The sequence below is a fragment of the Pavona decussata genome, unplaced genomic scaffold (assembly GCF_977016875.1).
Source record: "Pavona decussata unplaced genomic scaffold, jaPavDecu1.1 SCAFFOLD_254, whole genome shotgun sequence".
Lineage (NCBI taxonomy): Eukaryota > Metazoa > Cnidaria > Anthozoa > Scleractinia > Agariciidae > Pavona > Pavona decussata.
The window spans coordinates 2,801,058-2,826,500 of NW_028145657.1; the positions used below are offsets into that span (position 1 = coordinate 2,801,058).

A 25,443-nucleotide genomic window follows, 5' to 3' on the forward strand; every position below is an offset into this window, starting at 1 on the left:
AAGGAAAACTGAGCAAGATCTGGCAATATTTTTGGCCTGCGCACAATGTCAGATAGAAGCAATATGAAAATCCTTGGAAGGAAGTATCACGGGGTTTTTAGTATCTTTTGTTAAAAATGATGAAATAAGACCTTCAATCAGCTGCCAAATAATTCTAGAATGACGAGAGGAAAGAAATCAACTCAATTCTTGAAAGGAACAACTCGTGATCTGTTCTAGCGCATTTTGGAAACAAAAATGCGAGAACTTGAAAAACATTAGCCTTATATTTTTCAAGTCTTAATCCATTCAGACCTACTCTGTCTCTGGCTAGAGGCAGTAATCGACAGTTTTATTGCACTGGGGTGATAATTTATAACAAAATTGTCTATTATTTATTTGTTTCTGCTGACAGACAAACATTTTTGGGTTTTGAAATGACAGGAAATTTGCGTGATACTTCCCCTTTAATCGGCGACTCTGTTGTCCAGACTTTTGTTTGTTGGGAGGAGATCATTCCTTTGGTAGGCCTCGACGGTCAAAAGAGAGTGGTAACTGCTGTAGATATACCCAGGGCATCATCACACCATATTCCATAAAAAAAACAACCATCACGCGATAAAGGCTACTTTTATTCATAAACGTTTCTACAGTTCTAGAGGGCCTTATCATTCCTATGAATAAAATCACTGATTATTTTTTAATCCATTACTTGAACTGATTTCGAGATAATTAGTGGCAACAAAAATCAAGTATGGCAGATTTGAAATATTGCAGACATTGCTAAATTAAACTGAAATGTGCTTAGGAACCGACTTAATGTTTCGCACTGAGTGATTTAGTTAATGGCAATTTTTTGTGCCACATTTCTCTTCAGTTTAATTTTAACCATCCAGTAGAAACTCACAGATACGTCACAGCGGTTTTGTCAAAACGACATTTGGTTCAACCCGGTCAAGTCACAGGTATTAGCATTCATCTTGTGAGAGCCCCTGGCTGTCTCTGTGCGACTTAACTGATTGCGACTTAACTGATTTGAACCGTTTGAATTCTGACCTTTCTCTTTCTATTGTGCACGTTCTCCAAAATGAGTTTTTAAAACGTCCTAGTGACGTTATGTTGCGGATAGTTTCCATTAGGACATCCAGAGACGTGTGCCACTGAATGGAAAACACGATCACTAAGCGTCGGACGCGTCTTTGCCTTGGATGGCACTAGTAAAGTGGAGTTTTCAGAGCTAAGAGAATACATACCTAGTGGGATAAAGGTATACTAGCCAATGGAAGTTGTATTGTACAGTAATGGTGACACAAAGATGGCCAAACACAGTTGTTGATGGCGTATGACTTACTCAGCGTGTTAGCAATAGAGCATGACTAAATTTTGCGTGATATCAGTTAACCTGATATAGACCTTTGATTTTAGTTGTTTCATTGAGCAAGTAGCGATTGTGATGGGAACGTGGCTGGATACAAAAATTCGCTGACCTTTCCCTGACTTTTCACCGACCAAAAACCAGTTTTCACTGACCACCGAGAAAAAAATCTTTCCCAGTAAAGTCAGTGATAAAGCCACAGAAATCATTCCTTAGTAGCTGCCTTTTGAAACATTACCTTAATTTGCCAACAAGAAAACCCCTTCCCGAACCAAGTGGCTACCCTAACATAAAATTCCCTAACTTTTTGACTTTGAGGTAGAATTTAGTATTTCCCTGTCTTGATAAAGAATTCCCTGCAGACTTTCTCCTGACCTTGAAAAAATTCTGTTTTTCCCTGACCATGGCAACACAGATTCTGTTGTTTGATTTCATTTAAACAAGTGAATATACAATCCATAACCAAACAGATAATATAACCTCTATGCATGTGTTTGTTTGCTCAATTGGAATGTAGAACTCAGAATCATATAGTTTGTTTGCTCAATTGGAATGTAGAACTCAGAATCATATACGAATCATATACGAACGCGAAACCCGTACAGCGTGCGCCAACATCAACCATGTTTGGTCACCTAAATTTGCTTTAGCAATAAAACATTGAAGTTATTTCTTATTACTATTCTAGGTCAGCCTGCTTGGGGCGCCATTGGTGCAGTTTCTGATCACAGCATCACAGGTGTGGGGACTAAACTCTACTACCATTGTCTCATCCAAATGGATGTCGTCCATTCGTATCTCGTAGGGAATGTCATCTGAACTGGAGCCTCGGTACTTGAAAATGACTCCATTTACTTGAAAAGTAAAATATATGGGTTAGAAATTAGACCTTTTTATGGAATAACGAAGCTCTTCTCCTCTATTGGCACTAACACACAATGTAGCCTTGCAGTTTGAGCTCTAAGCTTTTCGTCGAGATATTCTGAGGTCCAATTCATTTAGGAAAATTTAAATGGCCATTAATTGTACACTGCAATTCGCTTATCTGCCATGTACTATGCATTTGAAAGATGTCAGCTGATAAAGCCGCACAAGTATACCTCGGCGTACCATTTTTTTCCTAATCACTATAGAAAAAAGCATGTTCATTTAAAACGACGAATATATTCACGAATCAATTTGTGGCAACAACTGTTACAATCGCTGTTACGATTCTATTCTGGTTATCATAATCCCAGACTGTGTTCTTTCATTTGAAAGCTAACATCATATCAGTGGTGGAATAGTTTTATGTGATCGTTCCCATCATTTGCTGAACACCTTTTTTTACACTGGGATGGTGAAAAAGTTGCAAGGCAGGTTTATACGGTATATATTAGACTTTCAGACTGAGTCAAACGGTGTAACCTTTGATATAGTAGTGTTTATATCATCAACAATACTATAGTGAATGGTAGAGTCAAAGCCATTTCAAGGATATCATCGAAGTAGTTTATCTTCTGGAGTTAGGCGTTCTAATAAGTTAACAATTTAAATAAAGGATACCTTATTTTTTGAAGTTAGAAAGATGTTGAATGTATGAAATGTATTAAACAGCAAGCGGCAAAATACCGTAAATCGAAAATGGAAGTAAATGGAGAAACGTGCTTGCGGTATTAATGTATTACTGGGGCACCACTCTTTTCACTAGGATGCCGTAAGAAGAGGAAGTCAATTGATATAGATTTCCAGATAATATATGTGGTAAGAAAAGATCTTAATACGTGAGAGGTACGCAGAATAAAGGTGAAATGTTGTTAAAGGAAAGAAAACTAAAAAGTATGAAAGATCAACCACGGATCACCGACATAACACTTTACGCCAAAGCAGTGTTCTTCTCCGGATAAAAACATCTCTTTTCCAGGCTACAAGGATGTTGAGAGAATCAAGAGACATTAAAGTATCCAGTGGACGTCGTCCATCAACAGACTGTGCCTGAGGAAAAAGATGGATACAGAAACAAGACTTCTGAACTTAGAAGAGGAAGTATGTAGGGGTAAAGACCACACATTAAGAGGTGTATCAAGACATACGGGGGCAAAAGTAGAGACAGGCCCCAGCTGGTAAGACGGTGTAGCCTTTTACTTGGCCAGTCAGCATCCTGACTAGAAGACAAACAAGACAAGACTTAGAACATGAGTAGCGTAGGAAGGATGTGAGTGTGATTTACTTACAAACTTTATCTCTTGTCCATGGTTTTTAAACCAGCTTTATACAAGTGGAAGGAGGAAGCTACTGGGGCCTAAAAGTAGCAGTAAAAGACTCTAAAAACATAGATCCAACAAACCTTGCAGGCAAGTTTATTTTACCAAGTTTTCCTCCCTTCTGAATAAGCAATTTGATACGAACTGGGCATGTCAACCCCTTAATCTTACAGTGTTTTTAAGAATTGCGTCCTTCAAGGTGACGTCTTAAGAATTTTCAAAATGGAAAATAATTTATTGATTATCGTGAAGAATAAAGAATACGTTACTATGCACGAAATCCCACGCTAAGGTTTGGTTTCTTCATAAATATCATCGTTTATATGTTTTCATATGAGTTATACCTGCACTGCCTGGAACATCATAGTCTGTTTGCGTTGCTTTGCAGGTGAATGAAGTGTGTCGTTCCTTCAGAACAGGGCTTGCACATGCCAGGGTGTGACTCTGGGCTCGTGCTCGGGTGACATTACCGCCATGCATACTTGAGGCCTGCCTAGTCGTGTCTATGTCTTTCATCAGGAACTGGTAAATCTGAAAAAGAAATGCCGGCAATAGTTATTTAAAAAACCATCGCCCACAAGAAGACTCGCGTTAGACTAATAATATTCAACTATATGGAGTAAACTGTTATGAATTAAAAAGAGTGAAGTAATTGGTAGATTTTTCTTGTTTGGACTTGAACGCTATTATGAGCGAGATGGGGTTAATTAAACGTATATAATAAGATATTACCTTTGGTACAAACACCAACAGCAGCGTAACCGTGGTGCATACAATAAGACACAGCGAAGAGATGGCATAAGGAGCTTCATAGTACATGGATCCATCCAATGCAATGGCCACAATAACACCGATGATTGCCAACACGAACACGTTATAAACAGACATCCCAATGTACTTGGAGTCGTTTAATGCAGGAATGGTGACATTGCGTGTTTCCCAGGCCAGGAATAAACCGAACAGCAGAAGAATTCCTTTGTAGGCAAACAGGGCCGCCAAAAAGTAGGTCTTGTACTTGCATGTGCATTGATATAAAGCGGGAATGATAATAGTGTCTTGTTCCTTTCTGCTCTAAATGAAAAGAAAACAAATCGTTTGCTGAAGACAACATAAAGCTTTGCAGACCAAGAATGAATTACTTGGTAGATACCGTTACAAACCTAAAGTACAAAGTCTAGACTTCTTTTGGTTCCTTTATGAATTGCCAGGTGTTTTCTCTTGTCGTTCAACATGTTGCAAGTTGTTCTGTTTTTTGCCTGGTGAAGAGTATTACAAGTAGATGAATTTTTCAGAACAGTGATACTCGGAAAAAGACTATGCCTGTATCGATGAACGTCAAGAACGTCACTGACTGAAAAATTCATCTATCACGTAGCACGCTGTGGAACGGACTGGAACCTACGTACAACATGGTAAATGGCCTGTTTCAAAACGTTAACATAAAACATCACACTTTACACTAGCTCAACATTTGGTGCTCAGCAAAAGTTGAGCCTTGTATGATTTACTTAATATTGAATACTCGCCGAACTGAGGTTCTTGTGTGTGGCTTACCGCTTCTTCAAATGTTAGTTCCTCAGCCTGGAGAGGGTCGATGGCAATCCAGCAGGACAAAAATACAACATCAACTGCTAGTAATACTGCTACAATACCAAGCAGGTGAAGATCTTTTATCGCCTGCGAGAAAGCAAAAAGAACAAAGTTAACTTTGAGAAAAGTTTTACTATCATTTAGGGCTAGAATTGTCAATTAAGTGTCTCTGTGTCCTGAAATCTTATTTAAAATTCAAAATAATCTGTTTGATTTCTTTCTTTTCTTTAACTGACGTTCTACAACAACACGCAACTTTATCCGCCTCTTTTAAAGGCGATAGGTCGCATGTTATTGGTAACCGCTGTAAATATAACATAAAGTACAAATATAAACGTGATATCATTAATTCAGTACTTACCATTTTCTTGAGAGTCTTAGCAGCCGTGAATATCTTGTGGACTCGCCAAGTTTTGCTGAACATGGCCCCAAATGATAAGGAAAATCCAATGGACAGCACTGCAGTTCTTGCCTTTTATCGAAGATAATAGTGTCATAATGATTATCCCGGGTTTTTGTATGAAATTTGCCGAATTTCATTCGTGAACTTCATTTTTGATTTTTTTGCTAAATTCAAATACCTTGCTCATAAGAAAATCATTTCTAGATTTCCAGTGGTTTTTCGGGAACTTCAATCAACAAAAGAGCGTCCATTTATGTTCAGATTAACGCCTAATCCTCTGAATTCGACAAATTAAACTCGCATCCAGCTTAAGTGGCTACCTTTCCTTAAGCAAACCCTTACGTTACAAACGGTTCGTTCGGTAAAGGAGAAACAAGATTCGGTGGACATTTATACTATGGATAGCTATGGATGAAACTGATGTCCATACAATATATAAATGGTGGTTTTTGTAAGGTTTAATCAGCAAAAGAACGTCTACTTACATTACAGTTAATGCCGTATCCTTTCAAGTCAAGAAACCTCGCATCCAGTCCAAACAGAAGAACGGAAGCGTAACACAAAATGCATCCCATAATAATAATGTTGTTGAGCTTGGGCGATGACATCTTGATAATCCTGATCAAAGTCATTCAAATAGTTATTAAAAGAGAAAATGATAAAGCCCTTACCAGGAGTCATAGAGCAAGGAACAAATAAGATTAATATAGTGTAGGTTTCCGTTCCAGTTTTCGTCGAAAGACTGTAGCCGTTATAAGTCGTTTTTCCGTTCACATGATTAGAAAACTATGTAACAAAGTCAGAACAATAGTGATACCGATAACAAATTGCTTGCCAAGTTTCAGATCCCAGGTTCACGAATCCCTTATAAGTTAAAAGACATCCCAAGTATTGTTGCTTGACAAAAACCAATCGGTCATTTCCGAGTTGCTGTGAACTTCGTTATGAAAGTGAGGCTAAGTGCAAAGCCTTTCATATGAAAGTAGTTTTGTTTGCATATAAATAAAAAACAATTTCGTAGTAAAAACATTACACTTACGTTCGTTTTCATAATGAGGTTCAAGTTAGACAAATTCTTCGCCTCCATATAGAAACATGCCAATTTATCTGAATAATACATAAAAGGCTTAACAAACTTCTTGTACCTTCACTTTTACTTCACGGTAAGTTCTTACCTATTTTTTCCTCTGCTGATGTTGAAGTACAGAAAGCTCAACGAGCAGATGATACCGGTCGTTGCCATAAACCACATGATTACAATGAGTGGCAAAGGACTCATCATAAATTCTAATATTTTGACAGTGTGATCTTTTGGTGGATGATTATCTGAAATAATGAGATGTTGCATTGTAAAACAAACGACACAGACATAGAAATCATTTGCATCTGTGCACGTATAAGAGTGATCAGACAATGCACTCATACTAAGGCCAGCTATGTAAAGAGAATCAGTGTGGTGATGAGATGAGACTGATTGCTACATATGATCCTGCGACCGCATTAAAAGAGGAGGATAGTTTATAGATGGAGATAAAAACACTGTATGTTGTCCATTTAGAAAATCATCTTTATATCTTCTCACAAAAAGCAAAGCTGCATCGAGGGAAAGGCAAGACCAAAGGCAATCCCAATCCCTTCCCTCGCGGCCCCTCCCGACGTGGCCATTCATCAGTTTAAAAAAAGTGGGTGTAAAAGACATCAAGGGCGAACTAAAACAGGTATCAGTTGATGAATATGTACTGCACTTGTCCAAACGCTTAACAAGAAATGATTAACTAACGTACATATTGTTGGACAAAATCCAACACCACAAATTAACCGGTGGGATGAAGAATTATTTCTGTAAACACATAGGCACAGGGGTCGTCTCAAGATTAACTTCTAAATAAAAAAGAAAGCACACATGTAACCAATCAAGTGATTTTTATATACCATTCATAACTCACTGAATTAATTAATAAAAGTGTCTAATTCTAAATAGAAGAGATTCTACTGTATTTTTGATTAAAATTTAAAACTAAGTTGGATAGAAACATCGTGCAAAAGTGTGGTACCTTCCCAAATTTTATCTCGTTGTGCTTGAAATATGGAGAGTTGACCCGAAAACGTGAAATGCTGACCAATCCTGGTCTCATTTCCTGAAACATCATCAAATAATGGAGGACTTAGGCGACAGCGATATTCAAAAGTTTGTATTTTGTTCTTAGAGGCACACAGTGAAAAACTAAAAACGCTTTACTAACTACATCAATTAAATTAACATTTCCGAAATTTGTTTATATATTAACTGTCAGAAGTCTCTTTTGAAGGAACATGTAAAATATCTGAAGACAAAAGTAGCTCAGAGAAGGGGCTTTTTCCTTTAATGTTAAACTTAATTTAATTTTTCAACTCTCTTCTTGAATGAATCAGTTTGTGCGGCCTTAAGGTGTTGTTGGATGTGGAAATTTGTCCGGTTACACTGATCTTGCAACACAACGGTGAGTACAGCATTGCGAAAAAAAAAAACGTTCACAATACATGTTACACCTGCAACTTATATCGCAACGTTGCGAAAAATAGAATGCCAGTGCACTTTTCGTACGAACTGCAACCCAATTTTCGTGGAGACATTAGTTACAAGGGTTGTTACATGCGCAATTTCGTCTGTAACTTGTCTCATAACGGCATCGTTGTGCAATTTGCAGGGAAATTTGCCTTTTGTAACAGGACTTTTTTAAAGTATGAGCTGATCTGTTTAGAAATAGGAAATAGCGAAATAGCAAAAAAATAAATCTCTTGTTTTGAAATATGTTCAGGGTTGCAAATCTGGTAAGTTCCATGCCACTCTTGTCAAATCGTGACGTTTGATTCCTAAGTTCCTATGTAGGCCTTAAAAAACAAACAATCAGATTAACAAACAAAGGAAGAAACAGATTTCAGCAAATATTACACCATAAAATTCTTAACGTTTTGTACCCTACCTCCTCGATTTTGTTTAATGAGGACTGTTCCTATTCTTTCCCTGTTTTTATCGAAGCGGACGGGTCCCTGCAAAAGTAAATTAAAAACTTTTTGCTTCCTTCATTCATATGAAAGGATTTAGAGAATCAGAAAAATGATGTTTCAGATATGTCGACATCAATATGAAGTTCATGCCCACTGATGAATCAGTCCACCACCTGATTTTCTTTTCTATGGTACTGAAATATAGTACATGTCCAGAAATGCAAGCTAATGACGCATGAACTGTATAATTAAGACATCACAAGGTGTCCCCTACCCTAAATTCTTACTAAAACACAAACAATTCTGTCAAACATGAAGTCATATGAAAATGGCAAAAAGGTCTGTCTTATATTAAGCACCCAATTTCAGGGTTAGGTGCAATTCTGGATATAAGTGAATTTATCCGTCATTTTTACTCTTTTTCCGGTGCTATATAAAATAACTAGTCTCGTTTAGTTCTAGTCGTTTTTATCGTAATGATTAAACTCAATCCGTTGTGTTTAAAAACTCACTATACGACCAAAGAAAAATGATATCACTTACAGTTAGTCCTTGGAAGTTTACTTTCTGTACTTCTCCTTTGATTGGTAAAACGTCTGCCGCTGTTGGGTTTAGAAGTATCTCGTATTTCGTTTCATTATCCAAGAAAGCATTCAATGCCACGGCAATTATCCATGTTCCATCAAAGGCGTACGCAGAATCCTTAGTAAGACGTGTTTGGTTGTTTAGTTTGCGCATCTGCTCCCAAAATTTCCCAGACGTCTGCGGAAACATGAAAAACGTCACAGCTCATTCCGATTTATTCGGGGCCATTCCGATAAATTCCGTTTCGGTGTTTAGCATTCATTATTTTTCTGTTGTATCACCATTCTTCCACTTAATTTTGGTTTCTGATAGCCCTCAAAGGATCTCATAAAGCACTGGAGACTCAATTGGTTGCCTCAGAGATTTATAATTAGCAAGCCGAAATTGTTTTGAAGTCTGCAACCCAGTAACCCTAAACCACTGTACTAAACTGCGAACAATGAAAAGTAAAGGTTTTATACAGCTGTTTCGTCAAAGGTTGTCCAAAAAAAAAGCGTAAAAGCGTACGCGACTTTGCTGAAAGGTAGTTTGGTAGATACCCAATGAATTTCAATAAAAGCTCACAATCCATAATGCCTCGACCGTACAATGAAAACTTAAGATGGCGAGCAATATGGATTCTGAGCTTTTCAATGCTCGTACAGCGAATATTTGAGATAGCGAGCAATATGGATTCTGAGCTTTTATTGAAATTTATTGGGTAATTCCCAGACTACATGTACCTTTCGGCATTGTCGCGTACGCTTATACGCTTTTTTTGGACAACTTTTGTCGAAATAGCTGTATATGGCACAACAATTGGAAAGCGACTTCTTCGGTAAAATGTCGGCTCAAAATCTCTCTCTTGGAAAACTGATTCCTTTCATTTTCGAAGGGGCAAATATGTCGTTAAAATGCAAAAAAAAAGGTCAGCTAGCATGCATTTTCTTAAAACGAACAAAAATTAGTAAATTCGGGGAATAAACTTTTGTTTCCTAAAACTTTCCACGACTTTTAAGTTGCAGAAAGTTTTAGAAATTTTTAGCTAAAGCATCCCAACAGATCAATCTGTATTAGCACAGGAGGGACTGATATTTTAGTTATTGGGCAAATTTATTTGATATAACTGGGAATCAGTCTCCGTGAAAGAAGGTTAACTAATGTTATATGGGAGGGAAAGGGGAGAAAAGGACATGCTGGACTCATGAAAAAGAACAATGCAAGCCAGTAATACGGACGATATTTCTCTAAGTTGAGTCCTGGTGTTGCATGCACTACTATTACTGTGCGCATTCTGTTACATAACAAAATTTCATGCTGCAATTCCACACTCGAGAAGTGCAGAGAGGCACTCGCCTACGGCTCGTGCCTCTCTGCACTTCTCTCGTGTTTTTAAAAATTCCCGCGTGCTTATGTAACTCAATGCACGAGGAACAAGTTTTTTAATTCTTTTATAAAATATAAACAATTGCAACTCCTCAGACAAGTGCGAATTTTAATGAATCAACCTCAAGTTTCTCCTTACACGAGGTAATGCGTAATTTAATAGCGTGCGCTCTTGCCGATCACGACACGATCACGACAGAGCGCGCGACAGCGCAATCAAGTAAAAAGTCAAACTGTTTTAGTTTTTCGTCACGTCGTAAGCAAGTTCAAGAGGTTAACTCCAAGTCAAGTTTTAAGGTGTTGAGAGACAAGTTGAAGTTAATTAAAAGTCTGGAAACATCAGTACAAGAGACTGTTCTTTGCGAATTGCTGGAGTGACAGCGCATTCTGTCTCTGAATTTCTCAGATTTTTCACAGGCAAAAAATCTGACGTGTGCTCCGTGCATATGTACAATTATAATGCACGCACCATACGTATGCTTCGTGCATTGTGGAGTTGCACAGAACTCAGTTTGACCAATCACAGTGCTTGCTTGACTCTGGCTATTTTATAAAGGTAAATAAACAATATGCCTAATTTAACGCTGCACGGTGCAATGTAACTCTGTTGCGCGGTGATTTGTAGGAAGATACATGCCCCAAAGAATTACGAAGACGAGTTATATGATCATTAGTAGAGAACACGACGATCTAAATAAGAAAACAATTATAGTTACCTTATACTTACAATAATAATGGAAAGAAATTTTAGTTTCCTTCCATCACGCGACCGTTGACTATCTTGAGCCAAACGGTAGCGACAACTAAGCCAGGCAGATGCGCTTTTTTGAATGTATCACAGTGAATGCCTGCTAAAACTACTTAATTTTATCTGTGAACTTACCATTCCAGAAATGGTTTTGTTGCTGTCTTGACGCAGATCCAGTTTGACAGTGGAGATATACCGATCAGCTGCTTGTTTTAGATCGTTACTTGAACAATCTATGAAATTCTTTAGCTTAGAGTCTTTAGCGAACATTTCCTTTGGACTAAAAAGGCCAGATATTATCCAGGCATAATTCGATCCATACATCTTCTTTTTGAAAGCCTACATACCAAATCAAATACAACCAGAAATAGGAAAAAAAAACCAAGGTTAGAGTAATGTGGTAGTGCTCTGGGCCCAGTTGTTCGAAAGCCGACTAATGCTAATGCAGGATTAAAGTTAAACGAGCTGGGTTTAATCTCACTAGTTAACAATGGTTTTAAAGGCTAATTCCAAGCTAAAGGTAAAGAAAAGTGTAAGTCAAAATTAAGAGACAAAAACCATTTGAAAGAATCTTTATTGATTAGTAATTAAACTCGATTCAAAGTTCACGTTAATCCGGGATTAGCTTAATCGGGCTTTGAACAACTGGGCCTGGGTGTTAATGGGTCTAGAAACAGTGATAGTGAGCATAACATAAAATACAAAATGGTAAATAACAAGAGTTGTGTTAGGTCCACATCTCTAACACGTTCTAGGCTCAAATACAAAATGGTAGGCTCAGTGGGCAATCAAAGTCTTTGGTGTTGTTAGTCATAGCAGAAACGATACTTCAAATGAATGAGAGGGCATGCGCTACTGCTTTCAGTAGAGAGCAATGCCAAACTTAATCCAGTGGCAAGGCGTAGGACTTCTGAAGGCGCTGTCCCTATGTTTTGCTGCTATTGATTCTCAAACTAACTTATAATTCATAAAGAGAAAAAAAATTCACTATCATGAAGGAGGTTTGGAAATATGATCTTCATTATCATAAAATTTGGTGAACTTTTGCTTTAAGTTTCTCGAAGAGTGTTTCATCCCATTTCCAAACTCCTCGAAGTTGGTTGGTTTATCCAGCCCACCGTTCTCGGTGTTTGAAAAGTCGGATGAAACACTTTTCCTCGTGTTTGATATTACCCGTCAAGAGATAATGACACTAAAACAGTTTGTGTTTGAAAGATCTATAGACAGAGTAGTCACTGTCAGTTAAACAAATAATACTGGTTTAAAAGACCGAATGAAGATCATGATAAAGGCTGTATTGTGAAGGCGATGATGTTATAATGTTTTGAAAAGGCCAATTTTGTGGAGCTCTTAATTAAATCTCGCTAAACTGATAAAAGTGATGCTTAAAGAGTTTTGATACCTTTTACACAGCCGTTTTACTAACCTCGCAAAAAACCTTTCTTGCTCCAATGTAACTGAACTCACCAATTATAATCCTAGCATCCAGGGACTAATTATAACAGAAAAAAAAAACAGCATAGATGATACTAGATAGACATTGGCTACAAAAATGGGAAGGATCAGGTGCCAGAAAGACAGAATAACTCCAATACTGTGTTCTTTGGCTGTTTGAGTTTTAAATTAGACAGTTGCCAACGTTGTCCACTCCACCGGTCGGTCAGTCCGTCAGTCAAATGTCATATGACGCGTAATAGATATAATTAACAATTATTCCACGAGCGCTCGTTGGATAAGAGATGATAGATAGCCAACGAGGCGCGTGATACCGAGTTGGGTATAATCATCTCATATCCAACAAGCGTGAGAGGAATAATTCTTTTATTAGAAACAATCAAGACATATTGCTAGATCTTGCTGATTTTGCTTTTCGAGAACAACCAGAACACAATCTAATTGGCGCTATTTCTCGGGCATGGTATAATGGCTCGTATGCTATGGCCGCTAAGCCAATCAAATCCCTAGAATTGCATTATGATCCAGTTTTTAATCATGTTTATTATCAGCTTGGGCATTATGATTAGTCAAAAGCCATCAAACAAGTGAGACATTTTAAAAAGTTGTCTTCAGTTATCTACTTAATTATCCCTATTACCTTGAGTTTTTCCATTTGAAAACTGACATCACCGCGCTCTTCGAAACCCTCAACTGCAATAATACTGACATTATTCTTCAACAGTTCGATTTTCAGCTTAGCCACCGTCTGTGAAAAGAAACATGAGCGACTTGACTTTTCTTGACTACTGATTTCGTGGCGTTTAACATCCTAATAAAACATTCTTGCAGTTTACGCAGCTCAAGCAATTTAGTCCGCGACTCTTCATAGTAAGCAAGATCCTCAAAATCTGTGCTTATTTAACCTAACATCTAACAGGACGCTAAAGGTGACGTTTTGATGAATCACAAAAGAGTTTGAGAGGAAGAAGGAAGATTAACATTACAAATACTGTTATTAGACTTAAATCATAAGCAACTTTAATGCCTTTGCGCCAGATGGCTACCATTGTAAAAATGTGGGAGATTTCCTGATGAAAGAATGGAGAAAAGAGGATTTATAGTTTAAAAAATTGAAAGTTCTTCTTTCCATACGCTTGGTGATATTCAAAATTAAGCATTCCAAGACGTAAAAAAATTACAAGCGAGAACAATTAATACTGTACCGGAGAAAAGAATTCTGGGTCGTACTGATGCAGTATAGCCACTCTGTTCCATCCATAATACTTAATGAAGGCAGCCTTTGCTTTACTGTATGATGTGGAAGACGGAGAGGCGCGATATGTGTTAGGATAGACTAGCTTGCTTTCAAATTTAGGCGATCCTGATGCATAAGAAACCTGAGTAAGAAAATGAAGACATTTGTTGGTGGATCAGTACAGTTAGGTTTTTAAAATGATGGCTGGAATGAGTGAAATGGCGCGGGAACCGGCCGAATCGCCAAAAAACACACCCTGAGTTAGTTTTGGGAAAATAATCCGCCTCTTTGTCAGCTTAGACTCTCGAGTGCTCTTATGTAGACACTTCAGGAAGTTACGCTGTTGCCGTTTAGTTTAACCACCTCCCCCCCCCCCCCCCTCTATGGGTCGTTGAGGAACGCGTGGCACTATTCGGTTTGATTAATAGCTAATGAAGAAATGAAACTAAATGGCTAACAAGTTACTTAATTAATAACTTGATTAACATTCAAACCTGAACTAGTTTCCACTGCGGAGCGGCCTCTGCCACTGGTTCCAAAGCTTCGGTGTTGGAAGGTCCAAGCAGCATCACAGGTTTATGTTTCTTGTTGAGAAGCTTAAAAAATGCTTTGATAGCGTGTGCTCCACTGGCCTAAGAAAAACGGAGGTTTTTATTTTAAAAGATATTAACGTGAAGGGTCATTGTTTATAAATAGCGAATTAAGAGGTTTTGAGTGATCTGTATTCTTCAGAACTTACAGTCGGTATTAAATCTTGCAAAGTCTAAGATCTCGTCGCTGGGTTTCGAAAAAAGAAATAATAATAATAATAATTAAGAAAGTTAAATTTATCCGATTATATTTCATATTTGTTACCTACTTGCCAAGATTGATGGAAGTTCATGGAAGAGTTATCAGTAAAATCTATTTCTAGATGAAAATTGAATATGAGGATCTTAGAGAGAGTCGCTCTTAAATCGAGTAATGTTACGGCATAATCTGGTAGGTCCCAGAGTAAATCTTCTAATATGCTAACCTTATATGCTAACCAGCATATAACATCGCGCGCAATCTCACCTCCCGAGTTTTCGTTTGAAGGTCCGCGCATGTTAAGCTTGTTCGTTAACGTTCTCGTAGTGTTACTTTACACGGGTTCTTTTCTCCAACCAGATGTATAAATGTGCAAATAACGTTTTCATCATTTATTGGGGTAAAAGATGTGTAGCATGTTAAACAGAACTCATATTTTTTTTTTTAAGCTCTGGTTCAGCAGAAGACTAGTTGAACAAGTTAAAATATTGACGCGAATAAAATTGGCTTTTGCCGTAGTGCCAGCCTTGGACTCATTTACATCATGTAAATTGACGTCTGGCACGTGCATCTCCCTGAACAGTTCACTCTTGTACGTCGGGTAGTCCGTCGCACTCAAACGCAAGGTATCTTCAGTTTTGTTTACACAAGGCTGTGTAAACAGGGAGTATCCCTGTAAGCTGGCCCCAGCTTACACGAAGTTCTGGATCCGCCACTGACTTGTTGTTTTGTGTGAACATTGAACTGATTTAGCGCAATTTTATCAGCTTTTATGGGGCTTGAATCACAATCGATGAAGTATAAATTTTGCGAAAGAGAGATTTAGCCGATAGATTAGTCCCTTTAAAAAGTTAAAAAGCAGTATTCGCTCTTTGCTTATGATCCTTCACATATCGAAATTTTCAGAATTTTACTAAATGAGAAGATGCATAAATAAGCAACACACCCTAATTCCTTTCATGGATTTCTTGGACCATTGATCCGGAATACCGTCATAAATAAAAGTACTTTAAACAAATTAAAAAATAATAATAATTGCAAAGATTTGTTATTTCCTTTTATGAAAAAAAATTACACAAGTGGAAAGAAAGAAGAACTTTGTTACAGACTTCATCTACGTTTTAACTTTGCCTTTTTTGCAGACATCGCCAAATGTTTTATTATTCTGTGACGGCGTTAAAGCAAGATATAAATTATTTTCACGACATAAAACAATTTTGGTAACATGTCCAGAAATACTTTAGTTTCTAAGGGTTAACAAATGTTATGGTGAAAAAAAAAACATGCGAATACCTCCTGGAGGAGTCATTTAATATGTTCACTTGCTGATGAGTTTTTCAAACCAAAGTTAATTAATGTTACGTTTACCAAAAGATCTGTTGTTATGAATCATGGAAAAACGATGGTGGTAGATTTAATACAGTCACTCTGAAGGGAATTTAGATCGGGAACTTGAGCGCCAGTCATGTCTTAGATATGGAAATTTAGTGGAAAAGTAATTCGAAGAAAACTGAACCCCTGCACGGGATTTTGTCAAAGTGATACAAAGAAATAAATGTTGTACTTACCCAAATCGTATCCTCAGAGTCCAGCACCAGGGTGTAATTATTCAAAATGTCGCTTCTGTTGTTTATTATGTCGATGGCCATTTTCATCGCCGTAAAATGTCCATATTTGTCTAACGTCAAGAAAGGAACAAACGCTCCAATGTGAATTTCCTTTTTTTCTGCCTTCATAACGCTTCCATTGGCATCATTTTGACAGGACACTGCCTGCGCCACATTAAAACATAATTTATCGCCCATATTTTGTGTACAGTTATCGAATGTCGACGTATTTTGCGCGTTGTTTTCTTCTAAAGTGGTATTCCAGCAGCTGAAATTACTTGAGTTAGATAATTTTACACAACAGAACTGTGTATTCAAATCTAAGAGACAATATGTCGTTTGCAACAACACCGCAAAGCATATAACACCAAGAAAAACCCTTGTAGAATCTTTGCCCGTCATCTCTGAAAGATAAGAAAACGAATGCAAGCTTGTCAAGCAAAGGTTGACAAAAACAATAGGCAATATTTAAAATGCTACATTTTCAAATTAAAAAAGACAACTACTCTGTGTTTCATTATACAAACTGTGATGACCTTTTCAAGTCCATTACGGTTCAACGACAGAACGATTTGTCATTGGTTAAAATACATTGACGTGATTTTAGAAAATTCTTTTGTCTAATTTGGTTACCTCCGTTGAGCCGACAATAAAAAGGAATAGATCATTTCATATTTTAGTACTCGTTTCTTTTATGATTCAAGCTGTAATAATATTTTATATGTATATATTTTGAAGCAAATGATGAAATTACCATGTGATAAATGGAATGGAGACTTGGATGAAATGATCAAATCAGGGGCACTCGATCAGCAGTTTATTTCGCTGGACACGTCTGTTTGGAAGGTATAAATCGCCTCAGAAAGTCGGATTTAGTTTTAAATAAAATCTGAAATTTTCTTCGGAGAAATTCTAGCTCAAAATTTCGTGACACTGGAAAACTAATTCCTTTCGTTTTCAAAGGGGCAGCAAATATGTCGTTAAAAATACGACAAAAGGTCACTGGCTAGCAGTTTTGTAAAACTGCCGCTCTCGTTGAATAAATGATGAAATTATCACAAGTCGAAAAAACCTAGCAAAAATTCTGAATCGTAGCAACAGGAGTTGAACCCATTACATCACAATTCCAGGGACGCGGCCACTGAGCTATGGGGGAGTCGACTTAGACGAGATGAAAAAATGAAGCGTTTTGTACGCACTGCTGTACTGTAATTAAATTGCCAGTTATAGGCCACCATATGCAAAAACTGCAGTTATTTCGTGCATGTAATTATAATTGGGGTCCCCCGCATATGAGAATTAAACCTAATATAAATACCTTATATCAGTTCCGTCGAGTGACACAATTCCACTTTCAGGTGATAATCGAATCTGTAGTTTGTTTGACTCAGTAATATGCAAGTCACGTCTCAGTGATTGTGTGGTTGGAGCGCTGAGATTTACCGCTAGTTGTTGTTGTTGTTGTTTTATATCATTTTTTTGTGGGGTCATTGCATTTGACACGACTGGTATGAACTCGTTTTAGCTCAACATTTGTTGTTGTTGTTGTTGTTGTTGTTGAAATAAAAACAGTCAGTAAAAAAGAAACCATTTTGTTCATTTTGGTCACCGGTATTTAGTGTCCATTTGAATAGCCAAAAAACATATTTGTATGGATGTAAACGCCGAAATAATGATTCAGTTATGTTAGCAATAAACCTACTAGTCCACACAAACTAGTATCATTCATCTGGCCAGGGGCGGATGGAAATGGCTTGCAACTTTCTTCCAAGTATTTTGGAAAGATGGCTAAAACCTGATTACATTAATGTTTTGTTCTTCCTCGGAGAAGTCATTTCATATTTTCTTTGCGGTACTGTAAGAGTAATTTCATGTAGAATAGAGGTTCTTAGTCAAATACTTGAGCAGTTTCGACCGACATACAGCAAAATCTTCGTTATAGTGCACCTTTAAATTCGATCGCGTCGTTAACATCTCTGAGAATATTTATTTTAATTACCGTTAGCTGAGGATCGATGTGGCCATCAGGTTACATGAACTTTTGAACTTTGTTTAATTGCATGCTAAAATGAAGATACTGAGAGATACTGAGAGAGTGATGATGGTGGTCGGTGTTGGCTTAGGTAGGTCCATTGCTTATCGGTTCCAAAAAATATTATCGGTTGCAAAAATAATAAGCAAGGTAAAAAAAGTGCTGAAATGAAGTATCTTTTGCTTTTGGTTGAATCTAGCAACCCTGTCTGTTATCCAATGCCCTGCATTAATGAACTCTTTAATATTTATGCGGCAACAACCAGACCGAAAATGAAACTAGACAAACATCTAACTCAAGGTTAGGTATTGGTATATTTCTTTATTTCTATTTTAAAAATACGTTTAATAGAAATGTAAGGTATGTGTATAAAAACCTTTTACGCAGGAAATTTGGAATCTAACAAATTTTATTTAAAAAACATTAAATTTTGCTGTAAGGTGTTGATTAATCTACTAGTTTTCATTTTACACTTTTGATGTAGAATATAACACTTTGTAGTTGAAAAATGTATTTTGCCCAAACGGGTTTAACGTTACACGACTCTACACTCCATAGCTGCGAACACTACACAGTACTGATAATGTAAACCTTCTATAAATTTCAGTATTTCTATGATGGTGAAACAGGCTCCTTTAGTTTAGGAAAAATTTCTTCCTGCGTGTAGATAAATTATTCTGTTTTCCAATCTAGTTCATCCTGTTTTGGCAGACGTTTTTGCTCGATGGATAAGAAACACTAACAGCCGCTTGTCTACGTTGTTTTCTCTTCAAAATACAATAAAATACAACAATATATCCTTTTACAAAAAACCGATCCCCGAGGCATTTGATTTTTCATTAGTAATTTGTAGCGAGTAAGATAATAAAAAAATGGCGCCATCTTTGACGTAAAGCATGTTAGTGAAAATGTACAATAGAGTCTCTTTAGATCATTAACGTCAATGTTTTCTTCAGCGTTTGGATGCAATCCTTTTTTGTTCTATAAATCAAGTTGAAATAAGTTTTAATTAATTAACTTGTAAGCACTCCTAAGATCCGACAGTGAGCGATTCAGTAAAACAATGGGCTTGTCACTCTTGCCCAACCGCAATGGATTTGTATCCTAATGGTTGGAATTGCTCCCGAAAATGTTCGAGCGTAATTTAAACTTCAGGGTGTAGGAAATTTTTCGTTCGGCCTAAAGAATACAATAAATGCAGTTTTTATATGACTTCCAGATATTTTAGCTTTAAAATACTTATCGTGAGAACAAAAAGCGGTTTTGTTTGATCATAAGTATTTTGACAGATGCACTTTAAAGGGGTTATATTCCATATGATGATCATATTGACCCGGTAGCCTGTAACATTGTCCTCCGATATGACTTGACGAAGCCAGGAGCCCATTGAATATCTGTTACAATTTTGCCATTTTTTTTTAAGTTACCGTGATCAGTACAAGTAAGTCGAGGCGAGAGGAAACAGGTTTTTCGGGCAAATATCACGATGTCAATTGAAACGTTTTTTTCGGAAATGTAGCGACTGACCCTTGGAGACACGTTTAGCATGGCGTCAGTGGAGAGTAAACAAATCAGGAAACGGATCATATGAGGGGAAGACTTCTGTAGCCACAAAAGCTTAAAAACACTTTTGCCGGATTGAAGCTGTTTACTCTTCGAGACTAATGCACAAAGTGTCATCATGTTTCTCTTTTCAACTTTGATAGATCTAGATAGAATAGAAGACTCCCTCTCACCCTGCAATTAATGCAAAGTGCAGTCTTTTTTCACGTGGCAAGTGGAATACAGTCGGCCCACTAAGGCACCACTAAGGAACCAGCTTTGCTGCACCGTCACGTCGGTTGGTCATAACAACTCAACATAGCTATCATTTGTATAATGAATAGGAAAAAATTATCAATATATGAACTCTGGAAGCAAGCCTACGCAGTCGTGCCTTTGAAAAATAAGAACAAAGCCAATGATACTAAAACTGGGTGAATACAAAGTGTGGCTTCATTATACTCTGAAACGCACGTCTCCATGTCTCACAAAACAGAACTTACTCGTGAATTTTGTTAGCTAGGAATTTCCTGCTTAAATTTTAATTTGTTTAGGGGAGCCAAATTTCGTAAATTGTGATTGTTGTTTTGACATGTGTCAAGCCGAATGGTGTCCCTAAGGTGCCTGTAGTTCTTTTCTGGCATGCCAATCGAATATATTAGTGCGAAACCACCTTTAAAGAAATCAATCTTTGCTTGAGAGCAATCCTTAAGTGACACAAAATAGTTCATGTTAGAGGTGTTGCGTAGAACATCGATATAATTGAAATAAAAAGGAATCATTGTGATCAACTTCAAAAAATGGAAGATGAACACAATAAATCGGCAACAAATGACAATTTCTGACGTACATAAATTTAATATTATCTCCGATCTGATTTTGCAGCTGCCAATTTTTTTCGTTTCTGTTGAAACGTTGAAGAAAAATATTTCTCATCGAAATAAGTCTTTTCTACTCTTAGGCTTCTCTTTGTGCTAACATTTAGATTTTTCACATGCGAAACGTTTTTCATGACAAGTAGAAGGTTTTATGCTTTTCAAGTCATTAAGACTACTTTTTGCTATCACAATAATTTAGCAGTAGCGGTCTACTCTTAAAACCTTTTAGTCTTTTTAAGCGAAAATATATAATCCTTCTTTGTCAGAGTAATCTTAACAAATACAAATGTTAAGTAAACGAAAAAACCGCACGACATAAATGGTGCGCTGATATAGCATGCGGTAAGAATGCGGGTTTACGTGAAGCTTAGAGCTTAACCGAATTGTTCTATTTATTTATTAAAAGTTCTAATCTTCAAATTTCTCCAAAGTTTTGCATTTTGAGGTTGTAGCCGAGCGTCGCCAAATTTTCGAAAGATACTTCGTTAGATCGTCTTTCGGGTTTTGTAAACAAATGAGTTTCCTTGTCGCCTTAGGATCAAATGGAAATACCTGAAGCGGAAACTTCACCGGGACCTTTGGGGCAGAAGATAGACATATGATGTATTTTTGTTTTGCTGATGAGATAGCCGCGTTAATCTCAACTCGCAAATGAACTTTTTTTTAGTTCGTTAACCTAACAACGCCAACATTTCTGTGATTTTTTTCTTTTACACATTTCGTCGATTGTGTTTTCAACTTTGGAGCCAAAATGTCAAAGTGATCAGACTAAGAATAAGTTTCAAACATCTCTCTACAGAATATTATAACCTGTCGTTTGTTCTCGTCGCAGTTTTCTGACAATAAAAAATAAAATGCTTGGTGAATTAGTTTATAAAATATGAACTGTGCATTTCATAGACAAATTCAGGGATAATTTGGCTCGATATGTCGCTAAAAATGTTTGAAGTTGTACAAGCCAGGAAAATGCGATGTCAACACCTTCGGCTAATCCAAGGAATTGTCAAGTTTTCAGAAACCCTTAGTACTGAAACTGTAAATTGATAAAAATAAATATTTTTCGCCTACCTGAATAAACAGACCGCTATTTAAACGTTAGGTGTTCCTTTCTCAGTTTCAATCCGAGAACCGTTGTTCTACCTTGATCAGACAAGAAATAATGTCGTGCTGAAGAACATGGGAACATCTGTTCTGTTATCAAAATTTCAACTGAATCTGGGGCAGCATACGTACACAGACGAAATCCTTTAACGTCAACAAGTCGCAGGCCTTTTGTTTTCGTTGCATTTACCTTTAAATTAAGACGTCCACAAAATTAAATTCCAAAGTAAACACAAACCAAATTTATTCAAAAAAGAAAGAAAGAAAACGCTTTCCCCATTTTAGTTTCAGCGCTGTAAAATTATCTGGCAATATTGAATACCCTAAATTTTTCTTAAATATAAATATACCATTATAAGACAAAACAATAAAGTTGGTGTTGAGATTTTCTCGCCAGCGGCTCGCATATAATCTTGCCTAAGCGGTCAAAATCCTAAAATTGCCCGACGTAGAAAGGCGTCAAAAACCTGATTGTATATTTAAAATGTTTGCTTACAGAAGGCTGATAAGTGCTTGTGCCGTCGCCTCTTCTTTTAAATTATTTGCGATTGAGATTTCGAACCTGGAAAGTCTGCAAAGAGGACTAAAATATCACAATTTCTCATTTTAGCTAAACTTGTTTTGTTAACAATTCATTTTGCCTCCGTGTGATGGCGAACGGAGTAAACAATTTCCTTAGCACTTGAATCAATACTGATATTCTGGAAGGACTGATTCAGCAACAACTTTAATATTTGATTTCCCAAAGATAAGTCAACTGATAAGCCGTCGGGAGAATTTTATCGGAAATATGATCAACAACTTGACTAAGAACGTGCAACTACGACCGTAAGGTCTTTGCGAGAGGCTTTGATGTTTTTCTTTCTCTAAACTAAACAATTTCATTTGATAACTTCTTTTAAATAACACAACATTACCTCAAGGGGGTTTGCCTTTAGTACAGCGCGACGACGTTTGGAACAAAAACTTATTTTCTAGAAATGAAATAATTTTAAAGGTTTCGTTAATTTTTTATATCAGTCTACATACATTGTCTACAATAGGTGTTACTTAAAAGTATAACTCTGTTGTTTTTACGTTTTTGCCAATTAATTTTTTTAAGGGAGAAAGAATGATTAAGCGGATAAAAATTAGATCAGGTTTCATTTCACGTCAGACAAAAAAGAAAATGGTTGTTTTACTTATTCTTGATCGCATTTATAGAAAAAAATAAACCTGGAGAAAATTAATTCAACTTAATTTTACGAGATTTCAGTCACTAATTACCAGAAAAACGGAATAAAAGTATAGCACACTACTTATATAATGTTCTTTAGATACATTGTAATCGGTTTCTATCCATAATCAGATTACAACATCAATTTAACACAAGCAACGTGAGTTTGTCATTGGTCGAATCTTCGAGCTTAATGGCATTAGAGAATACTTTGAAAAAAATTCCATTGACCGCATAATTTCTTGCCTGGAATCGTAATTAAGGATAAGCTTTCACAGTTTGATGCATACACGAAACAAAAAATACTTATTTCCTTTTCTTTTTTTTCGAGGCAGATAGAAACTGGCAGTTAATAATAACTCTATGAAGTTATACATCTATCTTTTTAAAAAATAAATACCGGCCAATATGCAGTCACAAGCACATTTGATTTACGTTCGTTCAAACGTACAGCTATTTTCTACTTTGTTTTCTAAGTAAGCACTGATTACACTTCCTCAATTTGCTTTGTAGCGCATACCATGATCAGCCGACGCAATCCTACGGCGAAATCGGTAAGGACTAATTTAATTTGTGTAACTCCTGAATGCGAAAATAAACCTGTAATTAAATAATATCGGCCCAGACTTAAATATTCCAAGATTTCAGGCAGGATAGAATCTTTCACGGAGTGGTATAGCCTTTTCTTTTGAAACAATTTTAGACGTTACTTTTGGTGCACGTGGAATCATTTTAGTAATCAGCAACGAAGAAGAAAACCGCAGGTTCTGTGGGTTGCCATGCGACGTAAAAGAAAAAAATTAACCAAATTAGCTGACAACATGACGTGCTTTGTCACAGAACATTTGAACTTTGCCAACCCGTTACCCGTTACCTGTTGGTTTGCAGACATGTACATGTCGTTAATGACTGAAGTTTGAAAATAAACTGAACTGGCATGGAAAGCTGTCAAAGAACTGGCTTAGAGGAGATGCGAGTGGCTGGCTTCCCGTGGCCCTCCACCTAGGGACTGGAGGATCTGAGTCTGAATCTGAGTCTACTGGAACTTTGTGTAAAATAGATTATTTTAGCTGTTTCATTGATTTAACTCATTGAAAGAAAACTTTTTAGCAAAATAAACTCGTTTCTCAGCGGTGGTTATGGGTAACAGTCTGGCGTTCTTCAAATGTTTGATTACAATTCATGCCACGTTTCATTCCAATCACGTTTTCTGTCGGTGTGAAGTGACCGCGACAAGATACACGCTTTGAAGAGGTGTCTCCTAGATGTGGTTTTACTCCAGGTTTGCTCTCCTTGAGTTGATAAGAGAAGCTTCTAAGGCTTATCACTGAATCTTTCTTTTTTATGTCTAGTTTCTCAAGCCGCAGGTTCAAAATTTTTAAAAAATTTTTTAAAAGTTTTTTAAAAAGGCGTTTCACAGAAAACCCGCGTTTCACTTCACGGTTGCGTTTTTTTTATATGTATAGCAATTTGGAGTTTCAACGCTACAGTTTTTTCAATTTGAGATAATTGCCTGTAATTTGTAAATAATCAGCCCCAATACTGATGCCTTGTGAATAAAATATATAGTGATAGATATTTCAATTTTGGTCTAAACCTTAGATCGATTCCGAAATATAGTGGTTTGTCAGCCAATGGCCGTTTAGTGTTTTTCAACCTCATTATACAGTCATCATTTTCTCTATTATTATTATTATTATTATTATTATTATTATTATTATTATTATTATTATTATTATTACTATTATTACTATTATTATTATTATTATTATTATTATTATTACTATCATTATCTTTATCATCCAACAAACCCTCAATCTAGATATTAAAACTTCTGTTCCTCACGATGGAAACACTTAAAAAAAATAAAAAAAGTATAATAAAACGTCTAATGTCCATTATTTCAAAAGCTTAAAGCGCCTCGCAATATTGAGTGAGCTTGTTATTATCATTATTATTATTATTATTATTATTATTATTACTATTATTATTACTATTATTATTATTATTATTATTATTATTATTATTATTACATAGACAAATTTTTTACAATGGAAGATTTCTAAATGTATACAACGTTTACTGCTTTCTTTTTCTTTCCGACATAACAAATTTTTTTACGCCAAAATTTTTTTCGAAACCAGTATTGTGGAAGTCATTCGGTTCCAATTGACGCATGTCTGGCTTTTGTAGATCATTCTCTTGACACCTTTTAGTGTTAAGTGTTCATCTAAATATGGTTGGCGTGTCTGAATGAAGAGTTTCACTTTATTCAACCATTTATGTGTTTGTTGATAACACACAGGATAA

At 36.5% G+C, this 25,443-nt stretch overlaps 1 protein-coding gene across 5 annotated transcripts in view; it reads right to left on the reverse strand.

Annotated features, from left to right (window-relative positions):
- Positions 1–1,241: 1,241 nt before the first annotated feature.
- Positions 1,242–25,443, reverse strand: part of LOC146456588 (gamma-aminobutyric acid type B receptor subunit 2-like) — a 31,541-nt gene continuing 7,339 nt past the window's right edge. For 2 of the 5 annotated variants that reach the window (XM_085093057.1, XM_085093058.1), the window contains exons 2-17: positions 16,326–16,768; positions 14,463–14,600; positions 13,937–14,110; positions 13,372–13,479; positions 12,703–12,768; positions 11,412–11,615; positions 9,122–9,340; positions 8,554–8,620; positions 7,645–7,728; positions 6,766–6,916; positions 6,076–6,208; positions 5,549–5,659; positions 5,152–5,274; positions 4,330–4,668; positions 3,942–4,128; positions 1,242–2,208 (exon numbers count right to left, since the gene is read on the reverse strand). In XM_085093057.1, coding sequence (XP_084949183.1) covers positions 2,039–2,208; positions 3,942–4,128; positions 4,330–4,668; positions 5,152–5,274; positions 5,549–5,659; positions 6,076–6,208; positions 6,766–6,916; positions 7,645–7,728; positions 8,554–8,620; positions 9,122–9,340; positions 11,412–11,615; positions 12,703–12,768; positions 13,372–13,479; positions 13,937–14,110; positions 14,463–14,600; positions 16,326–16,766 — 2,715 coding nt within the window. In that variant the 5' untranslated portion in view covers positions 16,767–16,768 and the 3' untranslated portion in view covers positions 1,242–2,038. Of the gene's footprint in view, positions 2,209–3,567; positions 3,636–3,941; positions 4,129–4,329; positions 4,669–5,151; positions 5,275–5,548; positions 5,660–6,075; positions 6,209–6,765; positions 6,917–7,644; positions 7,729–8,553; positions 8,621–9,121; positions 9,341–11,411; positions 11,616–12,702; positions 12,769–13,371; positions 13,480–13,936; positions 14,111–14,462; positions 14,601–16,325; positions 16,769–21,884; positions 22,044–25,443 lie in introns of those variants that run through there. The other 3 variants (XM_085093060.1, XM_085093059.1, XM_085093056.1) reach the window with 3 other exon arrangements.